This window comes from Wyeomyia smithii, chromosome 3 (assembly GCF_029784165.1).
Source record: "Wyeomyia smithii strain HCP4-BCI-WySm-NY-G18 chromosome 3, ASM2978416v1, whole genome shotgun sequence".
NCBI classification, from domain to species: domain Eukaryota; kingdom Metazoa; phylum Arthropoda; class Insecta; order Diptera; family Culicidae; genus Wyeomyia; species Wyeomyia smithii.
The window spans coordinates 36,569,232-36,592,087 of record NC_073696.1 but is presented as its reverse complement, the minus strand read 5'-3'; the positions used below and the strand labels follow the sequence as shown (position 1 = coordinate 36,592,087).

The 22,856-nt window shown below is 41.2% G+C and overlaps 1 protein-coding gene across 1 annotated transcript in view; it reads left to right on the top strand.

Annotated features, from left to right (window-relative positions):
• The first annotated feature begins 1,505 nt into the window (after positions 1-1,505).
• LOC129726928 (protein Wnt-1) overlaps positions 1,506-22,856 on the top strand; it is a 31,735-nt gene continuing 10,384 nt past the window's right edge. Inside the window, exons 1-2 of the mRNA XM_055684195.1 lie at positions 1,506-3,117; positions 8,112-8,374. Of these exons, the coding sequence (XP_055540170.1) occupies positions 3,014-3,117; positions 8,112-8,374 (367 nt within the window). The 5' untranslated portion in view covers positions 1,506-3,013. The remainder of the gene's footprint in view (positions 3,118-8,111; positions 8,375-22,856) is intronic.

The window sequence follows — 22,856 nt, the reverse complement described above, 5'->3', positions numbered from 1 at the left end:
TTTCATACTAAAATACAACAGTCTACACTCGATGACTAGTTTCTTGCAGTCTTTTAGAGACTTGGCCGTTGCAACGCGTTGGTAGAATATTTGATTTATTTTATTTTATTTGATTGGCTTCAAAGGTTTCTACACAAATTGCTCACATTTTTGCGAAAGACGCCATAAATATTGTAACAAAACCGCAAAGTCGGTTTGGGGGACGATATTTGTTGGGCCCAGAAAACTAATAACAATAACAGACGGTGCGCCGGTTCAAACAAAGAAAACCGTTTGAAACCAACTTTCCGTCTGTCATCACCAAGGATGAGTGGCCACCAAACTTGCCAGATCTCAACGTGTTGGATTTGGAGGATGTTAGAAGCAAAGGCCTGCTGACAAAAACACACAAGTTTGGACGAGTTGAAAAAGTCTTTGCTCAATTCGCAGGAAGGAAATTCTTTAAAATGACATTCGGTCGGCCGTCGAGTCTTATCCTAAGCATCTCCGAGCTGTCATCAGAGCTAAAGAAGGACACATTGAAAGATTTGTTGTTTGTTTTTATTCAATTTTAATTTTAATTGTTTTTACTCAATACATTACTCAATACATTATTCTTGTTTCAAAAAGTTGCCAAAACATGGTTAACGGTCCTCTGCTTTTTGTTGCAATAACTATGGCGCACCCTGTATTTTGATTTGACAATTGATAAAAAAATAAATTTGGAATAATCAAAAATCTGTTTTAATCAAAAGTTATTCCTTGAGATATACAAGAACTTTGTTTAATTTTTTAGCATTTAAATGGCATTTTTACACTCAGAACGCTGACGATCACGTTTTTCATGAACCTCTGTGAGAGGGTGTGATATTTCAAACCGTTAGATATTTAATATAAGACGTCGAATACCTAAATCCCACTGGTAACTAGTAAACTGTGTTCATTTTGCTCTACCTTTTTCATGTTTATTAAATTCCTTTCATAGCAGCTGTTCTTGATTTTACTCTCCCTGATTCATTAATTTTATCAACTTTCCGAATACGTGTTAAATTTCAAGAAACTTCAAAGTAACAAAATATTTTCTTGTGCCACAAAAGAGGATTTATATCCCTTTGGGCAATTCTACGGATTCTATAATAGCTAATCATAACTTGGATGTTTCGATACCAGTGCAAGCACAAGATGGATATGTAAAAAATAAGTCCATTTCGAAGTATTTTGATCAAAAGCTGTACATCCCATCGCCGCAAATGTTTTTTTCTGGGATAATCATGGCCACCGCTCGATCACGACACTCCCGTTGTGCGTGTAACATTGTCGTGCGAGCCAACCCATCGTTCTTCGTTGGTCGGATGTGACTCGGAATGAGACACGCATTGCCAGCAACCAATACAGAGGAGCTTGCCTACAGCAACAGGGCCTCGCGTGGACAGAGCGCGGCTTGAAAGCGTAATCATAAACTGTGCTAAGGTGAAACAGTTTCAGTTTAACTTAAGCATTGGCGTGGGTAGCAATCAGATTACATTTCCTGGTGCGACATACGAAAGAAAAAAAACGTTCGTTTTTATAGTGAACGACTTTTGGTCGCTGTTGAATGTTGTAATGGTCAAATTCGAAGTTTTAGTTTTATAGTTCTAGAATGAGATTTTCGATTGCTTGATGATCGTTCGATCCTGACTGCGGACTGGTGTAAAAGAGGCACCAGTCGATCACCGCCTGCGACACTCAGTAAGAGAGAGAGAGAATGGAAAAGACTCTCCGGGAAGTGTTGAAATGTTGTGTTGTTTGTTTGTTTATATACGTATTTTTATTAATGAAGTGCTTGCTCTTCGACGTGATCGTTTGAGTTTTGCTTTTGCGAGTTCATCGGCGTGAGTGGTAGGTAAAGAACGAAAATAAGTCCGCTCGGTACGAGTGAGAGCGGCGTAAGACCGAGAGAGCCCGAAACCGATAAGCGTTAGGTGCAAGAAGAAAAGTGGAAAGCTTCTTTTCTTTTCACACCGGCCAATTTCATGTTTTATTGCTGGAAAATCCCATAGCAATTTCGTGAGAGAGAAGGCGATCGAGCGAAGAAAGGAAACAAAAAAAGGAGGTGGTGACGAGTCCGAAAAGTACACAGACATTTGATGAAGAGGTGAAAGAAGAGGGACAAAAACAAAAGGTGAAACGCAGGCAAAGCGAAAAAGCGTGCCGATCCGAGAGCGAGTGTGAACGATAGAAGGGGACGAATAGCGAAATAATACTAACCTCTCGGAGGCGCTAGAGGCGGCAGCGCGAGCGAGAACGAGAGCATGTGCAGCAGAGCGGAAAAGAGATCGACGGCGGCGTTCCGGGCAAGTGTGAGAATCCACTCAAGGGGCGAAGAGGTAGAGATTCGGCAGTAGCGGCAGAGCAGGCACGAGAAAGGTGCAGCCCGAAGGATATCGTCGGCCTAGTATCGCAGAGCGTCAGCATAACAGTTTTCGTGCGCGATCGTGATTGATGTTCGCATCGGCCCCCAAGAGCTGGGAAAAGCTAGAAAATCTAGGAGAGAATCGAGTGTGCATAGTGCTGTAAACCGTGCTCGGCGGTGCTCGGAAGGATTTGATTTTTATGATTCTGTTGCAATACTACACGCGCGACAGCTGGCAGCAATCGACGGTGGATTGGGCGATCTCGGCGTGCAGAACGATCCAAGCAAGATTCGAACCCAAGTGGTTACTGCTGTCTGTCTGCCGGGAGGAGGCTCGGACTTACGGGAGTTTTGCGGGTCCTTAAGAGCGGTCCTGCGGTTCTTGTACAGTGCCTACAGTGTTATCGAGTATAGTTTCCATCGAGGATAGACGTGTGTGAAGTCATGTTCGCGAAGTTTAGTGGTTGCGTTTGTCAGGTTATGAGTGTATGTAAAAAATAGGAAAAAGATCTCGATTCCGACTGATGGTGAAACAACTGAAGAAGTGCTAGTTTATGTTTTTTGCGTTGATTTCTAAATTTTGGTGAAACACACTTGTCAAGGCAAAATAAATTTTGGAAGCCAGAGTGTAGATTTGTGAGCATGGAACTGGTGACATTTGTTCTTGTTTGCCTGATGGCAGTCAGTGCGAACGGTGAGGTAGAAAGCAAAAGTAAACCCGGCCGGGGACGGGGCTCCATGTGGTGGTAAGTGCCGATTTTTGGGTAGTTTTAAATAGTTTGAAGTGACACTCACCAAAAACCATATTTCTCAAGATAGGCTTTTCAGTTTAGGATCGAGAACCATACTCCTTCTTCAACGAGTTTATTATTAATGCGATTCTCACCAAACATTCCACATGCATAATAATGCTGTATCAGAGTTCAAGTCGTTTTTAATAAAACACGTGTTGATTCCCCCTCATAATAATATCATATCATCCATTAGGAGTTATCTTTAATGGATTTTTATGGCTTAATCGTTTCTGTTTTTTTTAAACCTTGATTGAGAATAATTAATAGCATACGACTCTGAGATGCACGCTACAACTCATCAAAAACGTAACGATATGGTCGCGAACGGTTACTAGAACTCGCATAAACGCGGCCACGATTGGAAAATCAAGTTACTCACTTGCTTTACCCGCTTCACCGCAACCGGCTCTCCGTCGATAGGCTGCGCGCAGGAACTGGTGTAATCAATATTGTAATCATTATAGATGTAGATTATAATTATTTCAGTAATTAATTTTATTACGGACCGGACATTATACGAGACATAACATACTCGTTAACATTGCTTACAAGTTGCCTATGCCGTTAATCACATTCGCCCTTCGGAATGGTTGATTCGAATCGGAAGTGTCCGAATTCCCTGGTTTTTTTCTTCGCAATCAGCGAAAACATTCACTCTCCTGACAGGCTGCGCTGCTGTCAGGGTGCCATGTGCGGAAATACCTGCGCTGAGTTGCAAATTCGCATGCACAATCACTCCACGGCCCGGCGAGCTTTTCATCACTATGTGGCCAGCCGAAAGCGAAATTACGACACCACAAAATTGATTTGTATTCATTTGCCGTTCCCCGGCTTTGCGCGTTAATTAAATTAACCATTTTCCCTTCGCTTGTTTAATTAAGCTTCATTCGCACATTTCAATTGTGCATATGTACTGTGCGCATGAATGCCCAAGCTCCGGCTGTTGGAAGTGTCTTTTTGCGCGTGTAACCCAAATCGATCCTTATCTCCCGACGACGGCCAAACAGCAGTACGTATGACGATCACTACAATGTCATAAAGCGTGCGAATGTGCCTTTTCGTCTCGATGGTTCGCAGCACAGATGGAAGGTCTGACTTTTGATGGCTTTTTTATAGGACAGCCGAGTGAAGATAACTTCAGTCGTTATTTCGATTATTTCGAGTCGCTATAGAAAAATCAGGTCACCACGTCGTCGCAACGGCTACAGCGAACACACATAATCACCCGCTTGATTGGTGCCAGTTACTGGCTGCATCTATCAGGTGTGAAATGCAATTAATTTGCTTGTCAACTCGAAACATGAAAACTCGTGCTTGTTAACGTGCGCGCGAAACGGCAATTTATTGCGTCTGTTCTCCTCCGAATCGAGTCCGGCTGATGGTTGTTCGGGTTCCTCGCCGGGAAACATTAAGGTCTTCGCGAGCTTCTCATTGCTCCGCTAAATACTTTTATTTGTCGCATATTTGAGCGTTTTATTTTTCGTCTGGTGTGGCTAATTTGAATATATTGCAGGCGAAATCCTTTTGGGAACGGTTTGAGAAACAAAAGATTTCAACGCGTGCAAGCGAGGAACCCCTCTACCAAATTCATTAGTCGTTTCTGGGTTGTTAATCAAACTGCGAAGTGCATCCTGGGTTTGTCGTTTGGCTGTGCCAACCTGCAGGATCCCGTTCCTTCGCCATGCGATGAAACAGGCGTTTGTTAATAGCGTAATAAATGACAAATTAACACTGTAGTGTCATTTTTCATTCGACAGGCCGCATTTTCGTCGTCGTCGTTACCGTTCCTACACCGTCTCCTTAGTGCCTAGAGCGTCCGATCGGCAGCCCACAGTAGAAGCAATAATGATTACCAATTTGATTAATAGTAACAGACAGGCGCAGCGAAACGAGTTCGAGAACATTCAGACAGAGAACGATCGTTTGATAAATTAATTTTGTTATATTGCAAATCTGATACCTCACGTCAAACGGCAGGCCACCGGCTATTGGACTGAATATCATTATCGGTGCAGTTGATCGTGATTGCTGGTCCCCGCCCGTGGGGAAGTTAAGCGCCAGTAGAAGACCCAATTAGATGTGATATTTTACGATTTTTTTTTCTGCAATAGTTTGCTGTCCTTCCTCGCTGGGAAGTGATTTACGTTTGGTCGATTTTTTTGTGATTTTTCATGTAAAGCCAAAATCTCGCTAAACGTTCTTCGCTCCAGATGTTTCACATGTTCACTGCCCTCGAGTTTCATAGAGTGGAAAATGTGTAAATTCGGAATTGAGGAATTTTACAATTCCATTCTCGCAACCGATCGTGGTCCGCAAATTGATGACTTGTACCACACTGGCCGGCGTACGTGCGGACGTAGACACCACGACGGAACAGAATGTGACGAGTGGAATGGTGTAGTTTTTGCGCCGTTTTGGGATTGTCTCGATTTGTCGCGAAACGAGCCATCGGCCAGCGCATCGTTGAACCCCCGGTTCCGTACGGATCAAACAAAAAGACCACACTTACATAATAACTCTTGTTATGCCATATAAATTAGTTTGTCTTCCCTGCGAAGGTATTGTGCTTTGGCAGCAGCAGCAAATTGTCAACTCTCAACGAGACAGTACAGACAGGAGTACGGCATACAATAAATGCGTCTGTACTGTGCGGGTCCCAAACAAAACCATCCAACAAAAAGCGAAGGCAGTAATAATAATTATCATAAACAACATTGCTGTGCATTGTAAATCATCTTTTCTGCGCTCTTTGGCCGTCAGTTCTGGTTCTGTGTTGACAGTGTCATTCCGGGTCCACCAGGAAGACGCTTTAAAAAAGGGCATAAAACCGAAGAAGATCGTATACGATTGAAAATTACTAATAAGGTGGGATGTCCCGAATGTTGTAAGGTGTGCCCGACTGCTGCGCAGCTCTGTACGCAGCTCCAGCTGCCGACTGTGTGGCAATTGTGCTTCGTTCGGGTTGCGCCGTCCCCGCCAAGGTTCGTGTGAATCTTTCCGTTTCCGTCACCGAAGTGAGACACCGTCGTCGCGTAGCCGTCGGGCCAAGTGCCATAAATGAATGTTAAAAATTTTATCCCATCATCGTCAAACGGACTCATCATCGTCATCTGCCACGGGATGGCGAGCCGCTTCGCGTGGGGGAAGGTAATTTATGAGCCGTGCAGTACCGGTTGTCCGTCAGTCTGGCTGTCCGTACGGGGCACTACTTTTTTCCCTTCCATACGGGTGCATTAAATAGACTGTCAAATAAGGAATCCCTTATTTTGGGAGCTTTGTAATCGATGCGATAGCCGAACGTCCTTGCTTCTGTGGGTTCTTCACATTCCAACGTTCGATGGCATTGTACTTTCCCGTGTCTTTAAATGCATTTCCAATTTTTGGGCACCTGCTGCAGATAACTTACCTTCCGGAAGGTGCGCCTAGCGTTCATCTTTTTGTCACATTTACTACTCCACGGATTGATAGCGCAAGAACGCGATGGTTGCCCATTTCGGACCTTGGGTAAGCGCCGCGTCCCCGTTGCCGTTGTCAATCGAGTAAGTGTGCGTGCGACTTTCACAGCTATCAACGTGAGACTATCGCTTAACCGTCATCATATCACATCATCATTGTGGATAAGCATCAAGGTGCTGGGGTCTTTGACGTCAACTTTGCGCTAACTGACCGCGGACATGAGCGATCAAACATGACCATTATCAAGCGCGCGATCCGCTTACATATCGGTCTATTCTATTTTATGAACATTGATGGTTTTTTTATGGCAATACCACTCTGTCACACTCTTTTTGTTGATGGAGGCCGACGATGATACCCCGAGCAGTTTTGCTCCGTTTTTTATTTTCCAGCCAGACCATGTGTGTTTTGCAAAGTCATAAATACGAATTACTGTCACGGCAAGAACACAAGCAAATTTGATCTACATAGTACCAAAAAAAAAAAACAATAAAACTCAAAAAAGTGTAATGGTCCTGAAAAGAACCGTTTTTAAAATGCAACATCTTTTATATTTTTGGGATAAAAAGCTGATAAAAAAATACGAAAAGTTAGCAACTGCACTGTACTTCTGTGTTAGAAAGTTCCAACTGAGTGTGCAACACTCGAAACCTCTAACCAAAATAACACCATCAAATTTGCATTCCCGAAGCGCATTTAGCACTAGTCTAGGCACTAGGCTAACAGACAGATGATCACTTGCGGCACTTCAATATGTCAATCAATGTTTGTTTGGTCACCGAATTTGACATCGTTAAATCGGGCCTCCCACACCAAGGCACCAAAGCACTGCCGACGCTTTCAGTTGTCAAAAGCGCGAAAAGTAAACACCAATTTTGCATAAAATAGCACTGATATTATTCTGCAACCTCGATACGCGAAAAACCCAATCTAGAGCTCCCGGGTTTTTTTTTTTCATTCACTTAAGTTATTCACTTTCAAGCGCAGCAAATATTGATACAAACTATTCGAGTTTATTTTTGTGGTGCACCTCGGCGCACGGATTACGACATCTGTCGGAATTCGTTCGCGAAGCTCGCGAGTCTGTTGCACCACACACAAACGATTCCGGCCAACTTGTTACTTCCTTTCGATGGCCATCAACGGGATTGTGTGAAATTTGATGCCCGAAATGAGCAGGCATTCGAGCATCATCCGGAGGTCAATATTTGCCGAAGCTCGGCCTCTTCAGGGTCCCGCTTCTCGAAGAAGTGCATTAATCCATCTTCCTGGACCTGACGTTTGTTGACTTTTTCCCTTCCAGAGTGCCTGGTGTGTTGCTCACGCAGGTGACGCTCTGTTTGCCTAAGGAATTTAGTATGTTGTAGAAAACAACACATAAATGGTGTTCCGTTTTGGGAAGGTGCTTTGTTTTAACAGATGAGGCTGCGGGTAAAGATTTCCTTATTTTCCGTTCTCTCATTGTTTCCGTTCGCGTTTTTTTTTCACAGGGGCATCGCCAAAGCAGGGGAACCGAACAACATATCTCCGCTGGCCAACGGGATGATCTACATGGATCCGGCGATTCACGCTACGTTGCGAAGGAAACAGCGACGACTGGCCCGGGAGAATCCCGGGGTACTGGCCGCGATTGCTAAGGGAGCCAATATGGCGATCAACGAGTGCCAGCATCAGTTCCGCAACCGGAGGTGGAATTGTTCAACGAGAAACTTCCTGCGTGGCAAAAATTTGTTCGGCAAAATCGTGGAACGAGGTAAGCTTTGAGTCATCTTCCAAACGTGGTTATTACATTATAAATAAATAAGATAATTCTCCTATGCGAGCTCAGTACAAATATTCTCCATGCAGTCAATCATTCGAGCTCACAATTTTCATTCCATAATTGTCTTCATCACACACGCAGCTAGATCGCAATCGTTTTCCCCAGAGCTAGCTCCGTACACATTGACATTCAGAAGCTTGCCACGCCAGCGCATTTGCGTTTTTTACATAACGTGCTTCTCCCCGGGCGTAGTCGTGTTCCTTTGGCCGGCAACCGGAATGCTAAAAAACCTTGCCGTGTGGCGTAGGCTCCGTCATCGTTGTCAAACTGCTCAGCAGCTGTGCTGCGGCTACCCGCGTGTGGGCAGATTTTACGAACCGCAATGCGCAACCCGACGCCGCGGCTGGTTCATCCTGGGATTATTTCAATGTCACGCCGTCCGAAAAGGCACGTTGATCTCTGATAGTGACCCTTCACGTAGCCGCAGCCAGCGCACAGCGCTAGGAAACCCTCGCGAGACTGCCGCTAATTTTCACACTAGACACGATTATTGCGCTTCGTTGGACGTTGTTCCAACGCCAGATCTTTTGTGTAACTCGATCATATTTCGCATAGAGTTTACCGATCCCTTCCCCTTCCTTGTTCGCCGTCGTCTGCGTAGGTATTCCGAAGTAATCGGAGGCCTCATGTTGCAAAAACAAACTGTTACAGATTTTCAGTTTTTCGCTTTTACCCTCACCAAAGCATCAGATAAGCAAACACATCTGTCACTTCGGAAACGCAACAATTTTATTACTATTATTAGAGCCCTGCCCTGTGTTGTTCGAGATTGCGCACAGCTAAGAGGTCCCTAAATCAGAAAGTTTTAACGTCTTTTCAAGTGGTTCGATGACAGGGAGTAGAAAGAAAAAAGCTAAACGTCGTCAAATGGCTGCTTCCTCCTCCGGGCAATCGAGCCACTTACCGTTTTCGGAACGTTTGATTCCGAGGCAGTTCCGGGGCCAGCAGAAAGCAGGAAAAATCAACATCCAAGTGTGTACGACGTACACACATTGCCAATGGGGTATATAGCGTCAATAGAAATAACAAACAATTTGGTGTTTTTCCGTCTTGTTGCACCGAAGACCCTTGTGCCGGCTTTTAGGGATTTATTCCGATTGCTGCGCACATTGATGGTTGGAATTTGAGGTGGAGAGGAGCGCCGAGGGAAAAAGGGGACTTTCTAACAATTGAACTACAACAGGAGAATCTCTGGTGACATTTACAAGTTTTTCGGCTGGTTGTGCTGCACACGCACCCCTTGTTGCTCAGTGAATCGGAAAATAAATAGGAACGAAACCAAATTGGCTGGTTAATCTCTCTCAAATTACATGATACTGCCGGGAGGCGCACTCGATTGTTTTTTTTTCCCTCCATTTGATGGAATGATGCTATTCTATTTACTGTTCTCAGTGAATCGAAGCAGTGTTGGCAGATTAATGTTAAATTAATAATTTATTTTTGTATTTAATAATTTTCTTCGAAAGTGAGTGTTAGTTTGGTTTGCACCTTATTTCGGACAAATTTTTTCGATAATTCGTTTTAACCATACATCGTTTATTATCATAGATTTCTGAACAAACATTTAAAATCGGTTTTATTCTAAACATTTCTTTCTGTAAGCTTTCCCACTTGCTCTGACTTCTACAAATCGTTTCCGAGTTGAGATATAGAATCGTGGCTAACTTTGTATATAAGAAAAAAGAGACTCGCTAATCTTAGTTTTATTGAGTGTGAGGAAATATTTTTTTTATAACCTTCTGGCATTTTTTGTTGTAGAATTTGACTACTGCGTCCATTGATTACAATTTAGGCTATAACTTGATGCGTGTTATAGTTCTCCGAGATTTGGGTTTTATCGACCTAGCAACTTCTCTAGCAACTTATAACGTGGTTTGGGTGGATGAAGTTACATACCTCTGAACGGCTTTCTCAGATATGAGTCAAAGTTTGGGGAAATAGTGTTGATTGTACCATTCCACAGTACTACGAGAGCTCAAAACCGTGCACTTTTTTCATTTACTCTTCAAATACTCGATATTGCTCGATGCGAGTTCGATAATGTTTAGGATATACACGGTAATTGGTTCCTTGTTGAGAGTATTTCAGGAGCTGATAGAGGGCCACATTTGATGATAAAAACTCTTCTATACATATGTTTTAACATTAATCTACTCAGAGTTATTCCAAATAAAAAAACCTTTCATATTACTCTTCCTTAAAGTGGCTTTAATTTGAAATGTTTTGCAATTTTATTGGTTTCATTTGAAAGATGAGAAAATTTCTCAGTAATTACCTACAGTCTAAATAAATGTGAAAAAATAACATTTTACGAATAATTTGATGTTTTCTCACTAAAACCGTGGTTAACATTATTGTTTTTCTAGCTCAAATTGAACGTTCGAAACCGCTTCATTCTTTGACATCAATAATCTATCTGCCTTAGTTTTCTAGAAATTACAAATTAAATGATACATGTGATTTGATTGCCAGTTTTATATTAATGCAGGTTCTCCACCAAACCTGCTGCATTAAAATTGTACTTTCTCAAAAATTAAAGCAGATAGAGATTTGATGTCCAAGAACGAAGTGTAGAGCAGCTTAAAGCGTTCAATTTGAGCTAAAAACAATAACGCTAACCACGTATGAGAAAACACCACAGTTCATTCAAAACTGTGTCATTTTTTAACGTTATTGCTTCCAAGATCTGATTTTTTACATTTATTAGACATTTTATGGCTGTATCTATTGAGAAATTTTCTTTCTTTTCAAATGAAATTGTTAGAATTGCTCTAAGTGGTATACATTTATACTTAGAGCTACTTTTGAGAAAAGTATTCAAGAAACTTAAAAGTTGAATAACTCTGAGAACACTTAACGTTAGGACACATGCGTAGAAGAGTTTTCTTTATCAAATGTGACTCTCTATTAGCTCTTGGAATACTCCCAACAAAAAACCAATCACCCTGTATTTGTATATCATTGAAAAACACAACTTTGTAAAAGGCACACAAGAGATAGCTTCTACATAGACCGAGTTATTGCCAGAATATGAGCTCAAAATCGTGAACGTTTTACTACTCTCCAAATACTGTTTTTATTGATAAACTATCTTAAGACGAAATTTTGTACATGAAAATGAGTTTGTAGTTTGGAACTCCGCCGCGCGCTGCCTAAGTATTCAGTCTTACACTTTAGAGAAATAGTTTGTTCAGTGAAGTCGTAGATAATGTTGTCTCAAAAAATTTTGCCGAAGACATTTTTCTTCTAACTTCTTCTGGATATACCAATTCTAAATGGACTTGTCCTTGAAATTAAGTTTTGGTAAATATCTAAAGCATAGAAGGCAACAATATTCAGCATAAATTTATATATCATTGAAAAAAAAACAACTTTGCGGAACACACAAAAAAGAAAGCTTCTACACAGACCGAGTCATTGGCAAAACATTAGCTAAAATCGTGAACTTTTTTCATTTACTCTCCAAATACTGGTTTTATTGACTTGACTATCTTCAGCAGAAATTTAATACATAAACAGGTTAGAAGATTGATTACAACTTTTAGTTGGGAACTTTACCGCTAGTGGCGCTGCAAAATCTCACTTTCCAGTATTTTAATGTAGAGACACAGTGTCTTCAGTAAAGTTGTAAATGATATTGTCTCTTTGCCAAAGACCATTTTATTCTAACTCTTTTCAATGTTTTTATCAGACTAGTGCATGAAACTCGATTTTTTTAATATCTATATAACTGTAGCATTTGGAAGACAATAATGTCAAGCATTTGTATATCATCAAAACACACAACTTTGTAGAAGATACAAAACAGGTAGCTTTTACACAGATCGAGTTATCGCCAAAAAAATTAAATATATGTCTTTTTTTTTGTTTGCGTATCAGGTAATGGAGATACTGGAAGGGTCAAACGTTTCAATCAATTCCTTAGAAAGATTATGATAATAATTCATCTTATGCAGGTTTTGTCTACTAGGTTTTGCCTGACTGTGATTTGGGAGTATACAAAAATGGCAATAACTCGGTCCTTGTAGAAGATATCTGTTTTGTGTCTTCTACAGAGTTGTGTATTTGGATGATTTGCAAATATATGATGAACATTGTTGTATTCTTAAGGCTACAGGTTTTAAGATATTCGAACAGGTTTTAACATAAATCGGTATAACTCTAAAATAAGAGGAGATAGAAATAAAATGTCTTCGACAAATTTTCTTGAAACAGCAATTTCTACAACTTTGCTGAAGATACTGTTACTCCAAAGTGCAATACAGTCAGGTTTCTTTTACGCCGGGGATACATTCCAATTTTGCATGGAACCACATAAAAAGTCTAAATTGAGTTGAAAAATATAACGTAGAAAACCACCGTTCCAAAGCGTTTAAACTTTGACTGGGTATGATAGTGGTCAGAATGCAATATGAAAATTTTATTTAGTGTTGACACCAAAAATTATGCATTTCGTTTAAGTTTTCAAATATATGATTACTTTTGTCCTAAAACGGAAAACGTGATTGGAATGAGGTTGATATCATGTACCGTTTTTGAGTTATTAAAGAATGCAACCCGAATAAAAACGCCTGACTATACTGAAAAAAAAAAAAGATTTTTCTGCGTCACTAGCGGCGGATTTCCGAAGTAAAACTTTTTGTAATTCTTTTCGCTTTTTTATACGTACTAAGTTTATTCTGAGAATAGTATTTCAATAAAACTAGCATTTAGAGAGAAATTAACAGTTCATGATTTTGAACTCATTTTTTTGAAATGCAGTCTTCTTTACATGGTAAAAAAGGTTGACACTCGAACTTTGCTGAACACCTCAAAGTGATGAGTGTTTTTCATGTAAAATTTTCTCAGAAATACGATGGAATTTTCGAATTTAAAATCAGAATACACTCGAAAGCAATTTTATTTTTCAAATGCTAAAAGAACATATCTGACAACACTGCCGTTCAAAGCTGACTTCTCCTTGACTGATTTCATTTGAAATGCATTGAAGAGATGTCTACTGATATAACCTATCCGGAAAAATTTATATCAATTTTAATAGGAATGAGCATTGCTAAAACCCAGAGCAAACTTGACTTTATTAAATCGAACTTTGTTCATAATATTTTGGAATGTCAACTGTTATTCATGTAAAAATTTTTCTCAAAGTTACGATGAAATAATCCAATTTAAAATCAAAATATACTCATTTGCAAAAAAAATGCAATTTAATTTTCAAATACAAAAAGTATATATCTCATAACACTGCCATTTACAATTTCGCCATTTACATTTTCCTTGACTAATTCTCAACCAAATCATTATATCAGTTTCTGCCTAGACGCAGGCTTGTGATTCTCCTCAATACATGGAAAGAGCGGAGGTCAAATGCACTGCGCACTTCTTCTACAGCATGAGCGCTCTGGTAACAATTTTTTTTTGCATCACACTTCTTTCCTCTGCTCTGTGTTGTGCTTTTACCGCTCGCTGAAAAAAGTAACACACTAGCACAGAATGCACAGAAGAACACCCCGCACTGCGCACTGCTAAGATAATACAAAAAAAAGCTCTTAGAAGAATATGATGCAGAATGTGTGAGTGATGCTTTTTTGAATTCTAACTTCAACTTCCCTACCTAAATGCTCCCCTCATTTGATATATGCTCAACAGACAGCCTGTGAATGCACTGCAGTGAGCTCTGTGGTGTAGTTCACACCAGTTCATTATCTATCTGGAGAGAAACTTCAGATTCCGCCACGTTGTTTTTCTGCAAACTCCTCAGATGCAAACGATTCACTGCAAGTGTGTCGATTTGCTCACCAGTGTGAGAGCAGTTGTTCTCGCAGTGAAAGGTATTCCTTTACCCGCTAGTGATTCTCTAAGAAGAAACGACAAGCCTGCCTAGACGTTATGTATTCGTGGTCATAATTAGAATAAAATATTTTTTTCTATATTTTAGGCTCTTCAATCAATAATTTCACCAAATGTACAGAATCAGGAAATTTTATGAAAAACTATTGTTACTTATGCTTGCTGTACTCTAATATGGGTGGATTGAGGGTTTCTAATGGACCCTGTAAAAGTTTGTAGTTCTTGAGCTAAGCTACGATATGAAGTATTGCCATCAGAACCTGAAAAAGTCATTTTCAATTGACAATTATGAGATTAAAACGACGCTGTGATCCATAGCTTTCAATTGAAGAACATTTGTTTAATTTTCAAGCACTTTATGAATCAAATTTTTGTGGTTGTTGAAGAATTATTCGACTGTCAAAAGCTGCAAGAATTGTTTTAATATTGTTGAGGGTTAATATCAAAAATCTAATGATGATCAGCTTCAATAAATGTGCCGTTATTTCGTTTCATCTTGGTACCAATCCTATGAAGGCTACCTTGGATGTATACCTCTAGCTCGTGCTAACGAACTTAATAACCTTGTTGTACTACTTGACAAAAAATTGACGTTCGGGTCACATCGATTCAATATTATTGTTCGTGCAGGTCGTCAACTGGGGTTTCTGACGAAAGTTTCAAAGGATTTCACAGATGTGCATTGTTGAAAATCATTGGAATTTGCATTGGCAAGACTAATGAAGTCTTTATGCCACCGTTTCATCATTCTGAGCTAGGGTATTTTGAACCAGGCACTAGAATCATTCGCACCTCCTACAAAACTGGTCAATTATTCGATTTTGGGAGTACATCTATATTTTACCAGCGGTAAAAGTAGGTTAGGAAAGTTTTGAATTTCCTCTATTAAAACGGTAATTGTCGGATGAATTACCAATAAATAACCATTTTTGACGGGTTTTGTAAAACAGTTTTTTTTTTACAAAACCCGTTTCAGTTTTCTACAGTGTGTTCTTATTCAGTTTTAATACATTCAAAAGTTTCTGAACTCAAAAGCCCTAAATGTTAAAATGTTTGCTATGAAGTTATTCTTGAGCTTAAGAAATTATTCCATCCGCGGGATGAACGCTATTGATGCTTCAATGTACTAGCTGGCTCCAAATCATTACACTTAAGAAACCTCAACTGGTGTTGGTATCATCGTAATGATATGCATTAGTACTAGTAACATTTTTCGGTTGCAGACCGTGTTATTAGGGACGGGCGAATGGCGCATTAGCACCGGCACACGAAAACGATATTTTTGTACACTAAAGTTCTTTCTGCGCAGATTGCGGAACAGCGGTAATTTTTGACGCGGATTTTAGAATTCACGCGGTACTTTTATACGGATTTCCCAGAAAAATATTTTCTACGCGGTATGTTTTCAATAGTTTTTCATTTTCATCGTTCATCAAAAGTGCCCTATTTACTTAATCCAATTACTGAATATTCGCTGATTTTGCCTAACCTTGTCATAAACTTTCGTGATTTTCAGATCGATTCGCAGGTAGAAATAACATTGCTATTGATTCTTTTTGGAAAGTATTTTGCAGAAACGATTTAAAACCTTTAACAAATGAAGTTTTTTACGTGGATTTCAAAATAACCCACTGCGTATCCCCCATGTTAAAAAGGCTTTCGCATGTAAAAGATGGTGAAATAAGTAAAATAACGAGTCAAAGTTAGTCTAACACCCAAGTTTGGTGTTGATATATTGGAATAGAAGGCTTCATTGCAGTGGAATTCATTTCAAATCAGTAAAATATCATTATCACCACAAAATATGAAACTTTTGAAGGCATGGAGCTTCATAAAGAACAATAAATATTTTCGCAAAGAAAAACAATCCAATACTGAAAACACAAGTGGGGCTCACTCCAGCCGCCACCACCAAGAAGAAAGAGTGTGAAATTTTATAATCCGATCGAACAAACCTCCCGCAAGGAAGAAGAGCTCTAATTATATTGATGGGTGTCGCTTTCAATCATCGTCGTTCGTCCGCGGCGACTGGTCTCCCGGGGTCGGTTCGGAGAAAGTCTCGTGCGAGCCGCGTGAAAGAAATCAAGTCATTATTCATCGCAACTTCGGACCGCCGCCGTAGGCCATCCGGGGCCGGGTCCGAGAGAGGGCGAAGCAGTATGCGTGGTGCGGTGGTCCGAGGCGATCCATTAGAGACGGTTGCTGCAATCTTGGCAGTGCGCCCGCTATATCATTAATTAATGCGAACTCTCGCGGCGACCAATACGCGTACCAGAGCGTGCAGTGTAGGGGCTTAGGCTATTGCACACATCTGGAGCTGTGGACGCTCTGGCCGCCATCGAGAGCTCTGTGGGTTAGTGGTGGCGATAAATTATAATAATTGTCGGAAAATTAATGGCAATTTACCAAACAGTTATAGCGAATTTATACTGATTGATTAAGTAAACATGCAAAATTAATTGCCTACTGCATGAGTGGTCCCGGATGGTGGGGGCGGCGGCGGTCGGAGGAAGAACGATTTGATCTGGCTTGTGGTCTGGTCGCAAAAAAGGTAGATAAGTAATAATAAATTGCACCGCGCTGATGTACGGGGGTTTACTGCAGTTATTGGAAACAGTGTTACACTTTAAGTAGCTCTTAGCTTCAATTCAAAATTATCACTCTAGTGAATTTCTATGATTTCATTCGGTAGTATAATACCCTTCCTGGTATTGGAACGAATAAATTACATAGAAAATTAGGTTTCAAGGATCGTTTCTACAAAGTTGGAACAGCAGAACAGTTCGAGAAAAAAAAAACGAATGTTTTCCTATCCAATTAACACCAATCAGCTTGATTTAAATTCAACACACACGCTTCAGCCAGTCGACTCTCTGTGGGAGGGGGGAAAATGTATCTTTCCCACAGTAATCGGCAAACCGCCCCGTTACGCTTCGACCCCTTCTCTGTTTGAACAGCTACCGTTTGCTAGCCGCTGCTGCTGGAGGATACCAAACACCCACCACCCACTGGAATAGCCCACCTACGAACCATTCATCAGCGCGTTATGTTTGCTTATTTTTTTTTTCAAAAGCCATTTATAAATCCCTATTGTGAGCCAACAGTTTGCAACTGAAGTGATCATCGTGTGTCGTAGGCTGGTAGCACAATCCATCGGCGCTGTTGTTGTTGTTGATGTGGTAGCAGCAACCGACAGCGGCCTGAAACAGTCGCTTAAATTGTATTTACTCATAGATCCGCGCAAGTAGCGAGGTAGAAGGCGTCAGTATTCCCCCACCCCGCCCTTGGGTATATGAGACCATAAGACAATGAACGCCTTTCATGCACCCGCCAAGCGACGACTCTGTCGTAATTATGTTTAAACTGTTTGAAATAAGCATCTCGTAGCTGGCCGCCTTCCACCGAATGCTATCTTCACTCTAATGGGAAAGAAACGTGATGTCATTCGATTTTTCGAACCAAAACGAGCTACGTTACCTTCGGTGGATTACGTACGCTGGCCGGGCTGATGATGGACCCATCTTCAACTCCGACGGTGGTAGTCCTCCGGAGGAGATTAAACGACGATAAAATGGAAAAAAGAGTGGCCGGTACTCCCTTCCGATATCTGTGTCTGGTTTTAGCGGCTTATCTTTTCTTTAATTTCATCATTTTATAGTCGAAAATCGAGCGAGAGTAATCTCATCGAGCGCGGTGTGGTCGGTGATTTGCGACCGAACTCCGGGACAAGTGGTGGCACTTGTTACTGTTGCGCTACTGCGTCTTCTATGTTTATGGGGCTCTGTTCCACGCGGCGACTGGCGTTGGGAGGAACAAAGATTGATCAGCTCGCGATACGGTACCGTGTGACGACCGGTTGAACCGGCTACGGACGGACAGACGTGGTAAGGATGGACAGATCTGTGACAAAAAGCAAATCGAAGCAGAAAAAATCCGACCGTGAGAACATTTTTATCGCCATTTTATCTCTTCACTTCGATTTGTTTATCGCACATGCCTCGGACAGACTTGCGCCACACAGCAGCTGCAACAGGAACGGAGTCCTAATTGACCAGCAAATTAAGGCTACCTCAAGTTATTTTCTCCAAGCGGTCGCGCTGCGGTTGACCACAGGAGAAGCTGGAGCGCCTCCTGTGCTACAACTTTATTACCGGGAGGCAATTAAAAGCTATAAATCTTGTCACACGGTCGCTTCGGTTATCTTGCCATGCCGCCGTCCGAGTGGGTTGTGCAACCACACAATATTGAATCGAATATCTTTTGAGTGCGCGCCTTCCATTCTCTCCTAGATCACTTCGGTCCCATTCACAGCCAGCCAGCCAGCCCGAGTCCAAAGGCTCCGACTTTTATGACCACCCAATCGCTGCCGATGTCGCCTCGCTTCGGGTCCCTACAAGCAAAGGCTGATGGTGATGATGACAGTTTTATTTTTATAATACAGCAATAAAAATTTCTCATATTGATGCCTCCTTTTTTCGGGATCCGTGCGTTTCTTCAGTGTCGTGTTGATTGCTTTTTTGCACCCTAGTCCGCAGCAGGGCAACAGCCTAGAGGGAGAGAGATCGCATCGGTCTGAGCGATAGTGGAGAAGCAGAAGCAACAATAGACTGGAAGTTGTGTCTCATGCTGGAACAGAGCAGATGAAAGCTGGAACATCTATTAAAGCGTATCGATACATATTTATAAACGATTTTATATGGATCATAAATCAGGAGATCTAGGTTCTACTATTTGAATTGGGTTTTTGGAACCTAATTTCGATTTCGGTAGACTGCTGTAGTAATGAACAGAGTTTATCGCAATCAGACGATGTGGCATTGTCGTGAGTCACGGCACGACTCTCGTTGTTGCTGGAATCGCGCAGAAGAAGCGCCATTTTTGGTTCAGAAAGTTAGGTCAGTTCCTTCTCTGAAAAAAATCGTACCTAAGCAGTTCTAATTAGCATTCATGTTACCTCCGATTTCACACCTATCACAACGGGCTTCACTCGCATATTAGCTAGGAGATGATCTTCAATTATAAATTCCCTTAACACCAATCAATCATCATAAACCCACATGGGAGCCCTTCGAAGGATAAGCTGCGCCAGTGCTGCAGTGGTGTCCTGTGGGGTTAGGTTTTGCCTTCTACTTTAGTCCTTAGTCAAGTGCGTTGACCAGCACGCCGAGAGCTAGGCAACGGCACTGGCGAGCGAAAGGAGAAAACAGAGACAAAAACATCTGGTTGCCTTCAAGGAAGTTGCAGTGCAACCGCTTGGTAGCACTACTGACACTCGCTGGCACAATTGAATTGTCAAATTTTACGCTCAATATATCAATCACGAGTTTTTTTTTCTCGAACGGATCTCTGGTTACCGCTCCTGGGAGGATCTCCTGGAAGGTTCGAAGGTCGGTCCGGATTTGGGTGGGCCCTCCTGTGGGACTATGGGCTGAGAGGCAATAAAGTTATTTTTCCTGCCAAATTAAGACGTCTGTTTGGCAGGTTGATCTGTCAATACCAGATAATCACTTTTGAAGGTCGTTGTGTGTTTTGCCAGATATGAATGATTACTGATTTTGGAATAAATGGAACCACGCAAACAACCATCACCATTTCTTTTCGAAGCTGAAATCAAACCTATTTCAAAGAATATGCGAGGAATGTGGGCTGGCGCGCGGTCGAACAAGTTTGAGCATTCATTTGTCTAGCTGTCGCTGTAGGATTCGGTCTGTAAACGCGTGAATCATTGTGCGCCATTAATCTCTGACTGTTATCGTGCAAGAAACTGACAGCACTGGAGCTATATGTTCATCGCGAACGGGCCGAGTAGCCAGGCGGATTAATTTTTATTGATGTCATTTGTCAGTGCAGTGATCTATCCAGCGAAGATCTCCTTCCGCGGGACCCCGAGAAAGCGATACAGCTTTTGATTGATCTCTTATTAATTGATTTATTGGGATGTGTCATTCAAGTCAATCTCTGAAATAGAGTCATGTATTTATTTATTTTAGGCATCAGCTAAATGATCGTGCTCGGTTATACCATCCATCTGTCTGTCTATCTTTCGTTCTCCCTCACTCTCTCCTTCAGTACCGGGATGGAGCAATCAGTCGCGATCATACTCGATGATGATGAATATATTATTGGATTAAATCTTTCCTTCCTCGTTCTTCGTCGAGCTTCAATCCCTAGATTTCAACAGTGAGTTTCAACCGGATTCCCTCCGATCCGTTTATTTCGGTGAGGGAAACAGACAACAGTTGGTAATTGATACCCTTCTGAGGAACCACCCGCTGCCGGTGCCCTTTGCCCACACTCGAATTTCGGGAGGGAGTGTGTCGGGAAAAAATGTTAATCTGCTCGCAACTCGTTGATGAATACATTAGCTGTCGGTTGTCGAGCTGGCGAGACGACCGATGGTTGGAGGGGCGCGCGGTCATCATTTTGCGAGTTCACACGCCATCAGATTGGTGTAGCTGTCATCCAGCTTGACGCTTCGTCCTACTTCGATAGTGATCTCCACCATCCGAACGCAAACGCGCGCGTACGCCACGTGAGAAATGAATGAACACGACTGTAGAAACTACGGACCCTTTTGTTGTCGTCATCGTCGCTGTGAGTGAGTGAGATCTGTGATTTTGTGTGTGACTACGACTGGTGTAAGCTTTTGCAAACAGAATTTGAATTGAAAAAAAAATCCTTTCAAAACGCCAAAATATTTGTTGATCTTGATGATTGCGTTCCATTCAGCCTAGCGCGCTTTGCTCGCTAACAATAGAAATTGGAGGAGCAACCGAAAAGCGGGCACCTTTCGGGTTGTGTTTTTCGCTAGCCCGGATAATTACCGGTTTTCACGAGCGTCCATCAGGGTGCACAAAAGCACCCAGCTTGGTGATGATTCGTATTTTGGGTTTCGATAGGAAATCCGGTCGGTTTCCCCTTTTTTTCTGCGCTTCTTAATCTTTTGTCTGAACCAGGATCGATTTCGCTTATTTTCTTTGAATCACAATTAGTTTAATGGGGTAAACTGAGCAATGGGCGTTACGATTCGTTTTGTTTGGCTCTGTTTTTTTTCGACGGGAACTCGTCCGGATTTGAAAACTTTGGCTGAGCAGTAAGATCCTTTGATGTCTGCTGTTGTTGATTCTTCTTTTTTTTTTGCTGCTGCTGCTAATGCTGATGCTGGTGTTATCATATAAGAACACTATGATCACGTTAGAGGGTAGGAACAAATACAGACCAAGAGCGTAAAATGCATTCATTTGCATTTGGGCGTTACATATTGCAATATCGGACAATGTGCCTTAGTCGAAATTGTTCGGCTTTTTGCTGCTTCGGACTTCGGACCGATTTTGGGATGATTGACAAATCCATTGGGATGATTGCGTATCGGACAGCCGAGCCGGGACGAGGAGGATTCGAAAGAAAGTTTGTGCGTGTGCAATTGTTTCTCGAGCAACTTGGGTGGGATTTTAGAGAGCTCATTTGGAAAATTGAATTGAACGGATTAGAGCGAGTAATGCGTGACAGAAAAAAAGTTGCTTGGTTAGGAGTGTTATTTGTTTGCCTCAGAAGTCAAATCTCTCACTCTTTCTTATGTTCGAATTTTTAAGGCAATCCGATTTTGTTTGTTTTTTAGCAAAATTGCAAGAATTTTGTTATAGAATGTCGTAAAGAAATTCCTAGCTATGCTACTTTTCGACAATATTCTCGAAATTATAAAAAATCACAATGTTTTTTGGTCTACAGATTTCGTTGGAGGGCTAAGTCATTAAACTTCATTCAAGATTTAATCGTCTTGGTAAAGATGGTTAATTAAACTGTTGACTTCATAACAGCATCATTTTGATTTTCATGTCTGCCAACACGAAATGAATTTGGATTTCCTCCAAGCAGCAGCCACAAATTGCATCACTACTATGTTACGCTCCAGAAGAATGTTACATTCCAACAAATCTGCTCCTCTTGTTTGCCAACAAGAAATGAGATATTGATATTTGAACATCTTAACAAAACCAATTAATTACACTGGTTGATAATATTATTATTGATAAAAAAGTAGGAGGGTGGTATTCAAGACACGACCGCATGACGTTGGACTACGGTATTCTTATATTCCATTAAAACAAATAATAGAGAGAATTGCAACTCTAGTATTTGCTGCAATTTTATCTAACAGTGCATTTCTGGATGCTGAGACGTTAAAACGTTATAAATAATAATATATACTAAAAGAATGGATATCTTTTATTTAATCGCTACCATTTCATACATATTCGAATCAACCCTTTGTTTGCTGCACTACCAAGACAATCATTTAATTGAGCGAATTGGTAAAATTTTCCTATCTAGGCAAAAAGCAAACTTTACGAAACTATCTGAAATTGGAGCCCAGAACGATTCAACCGAAAATTTTAAATTTGAAAATTGTTTGACATTTAATCGATAAAACTCATGCTAGGTTAGTTCCAGCCCAGCATATAACTTCATGTATTTGAAAAAAAAAAAACGTTTGGTTCAATAACTCAATATAGCAAGAGCTAAATCACACGTTTTTCGGTAGTTGTTATCAAGGTTTGGGCGA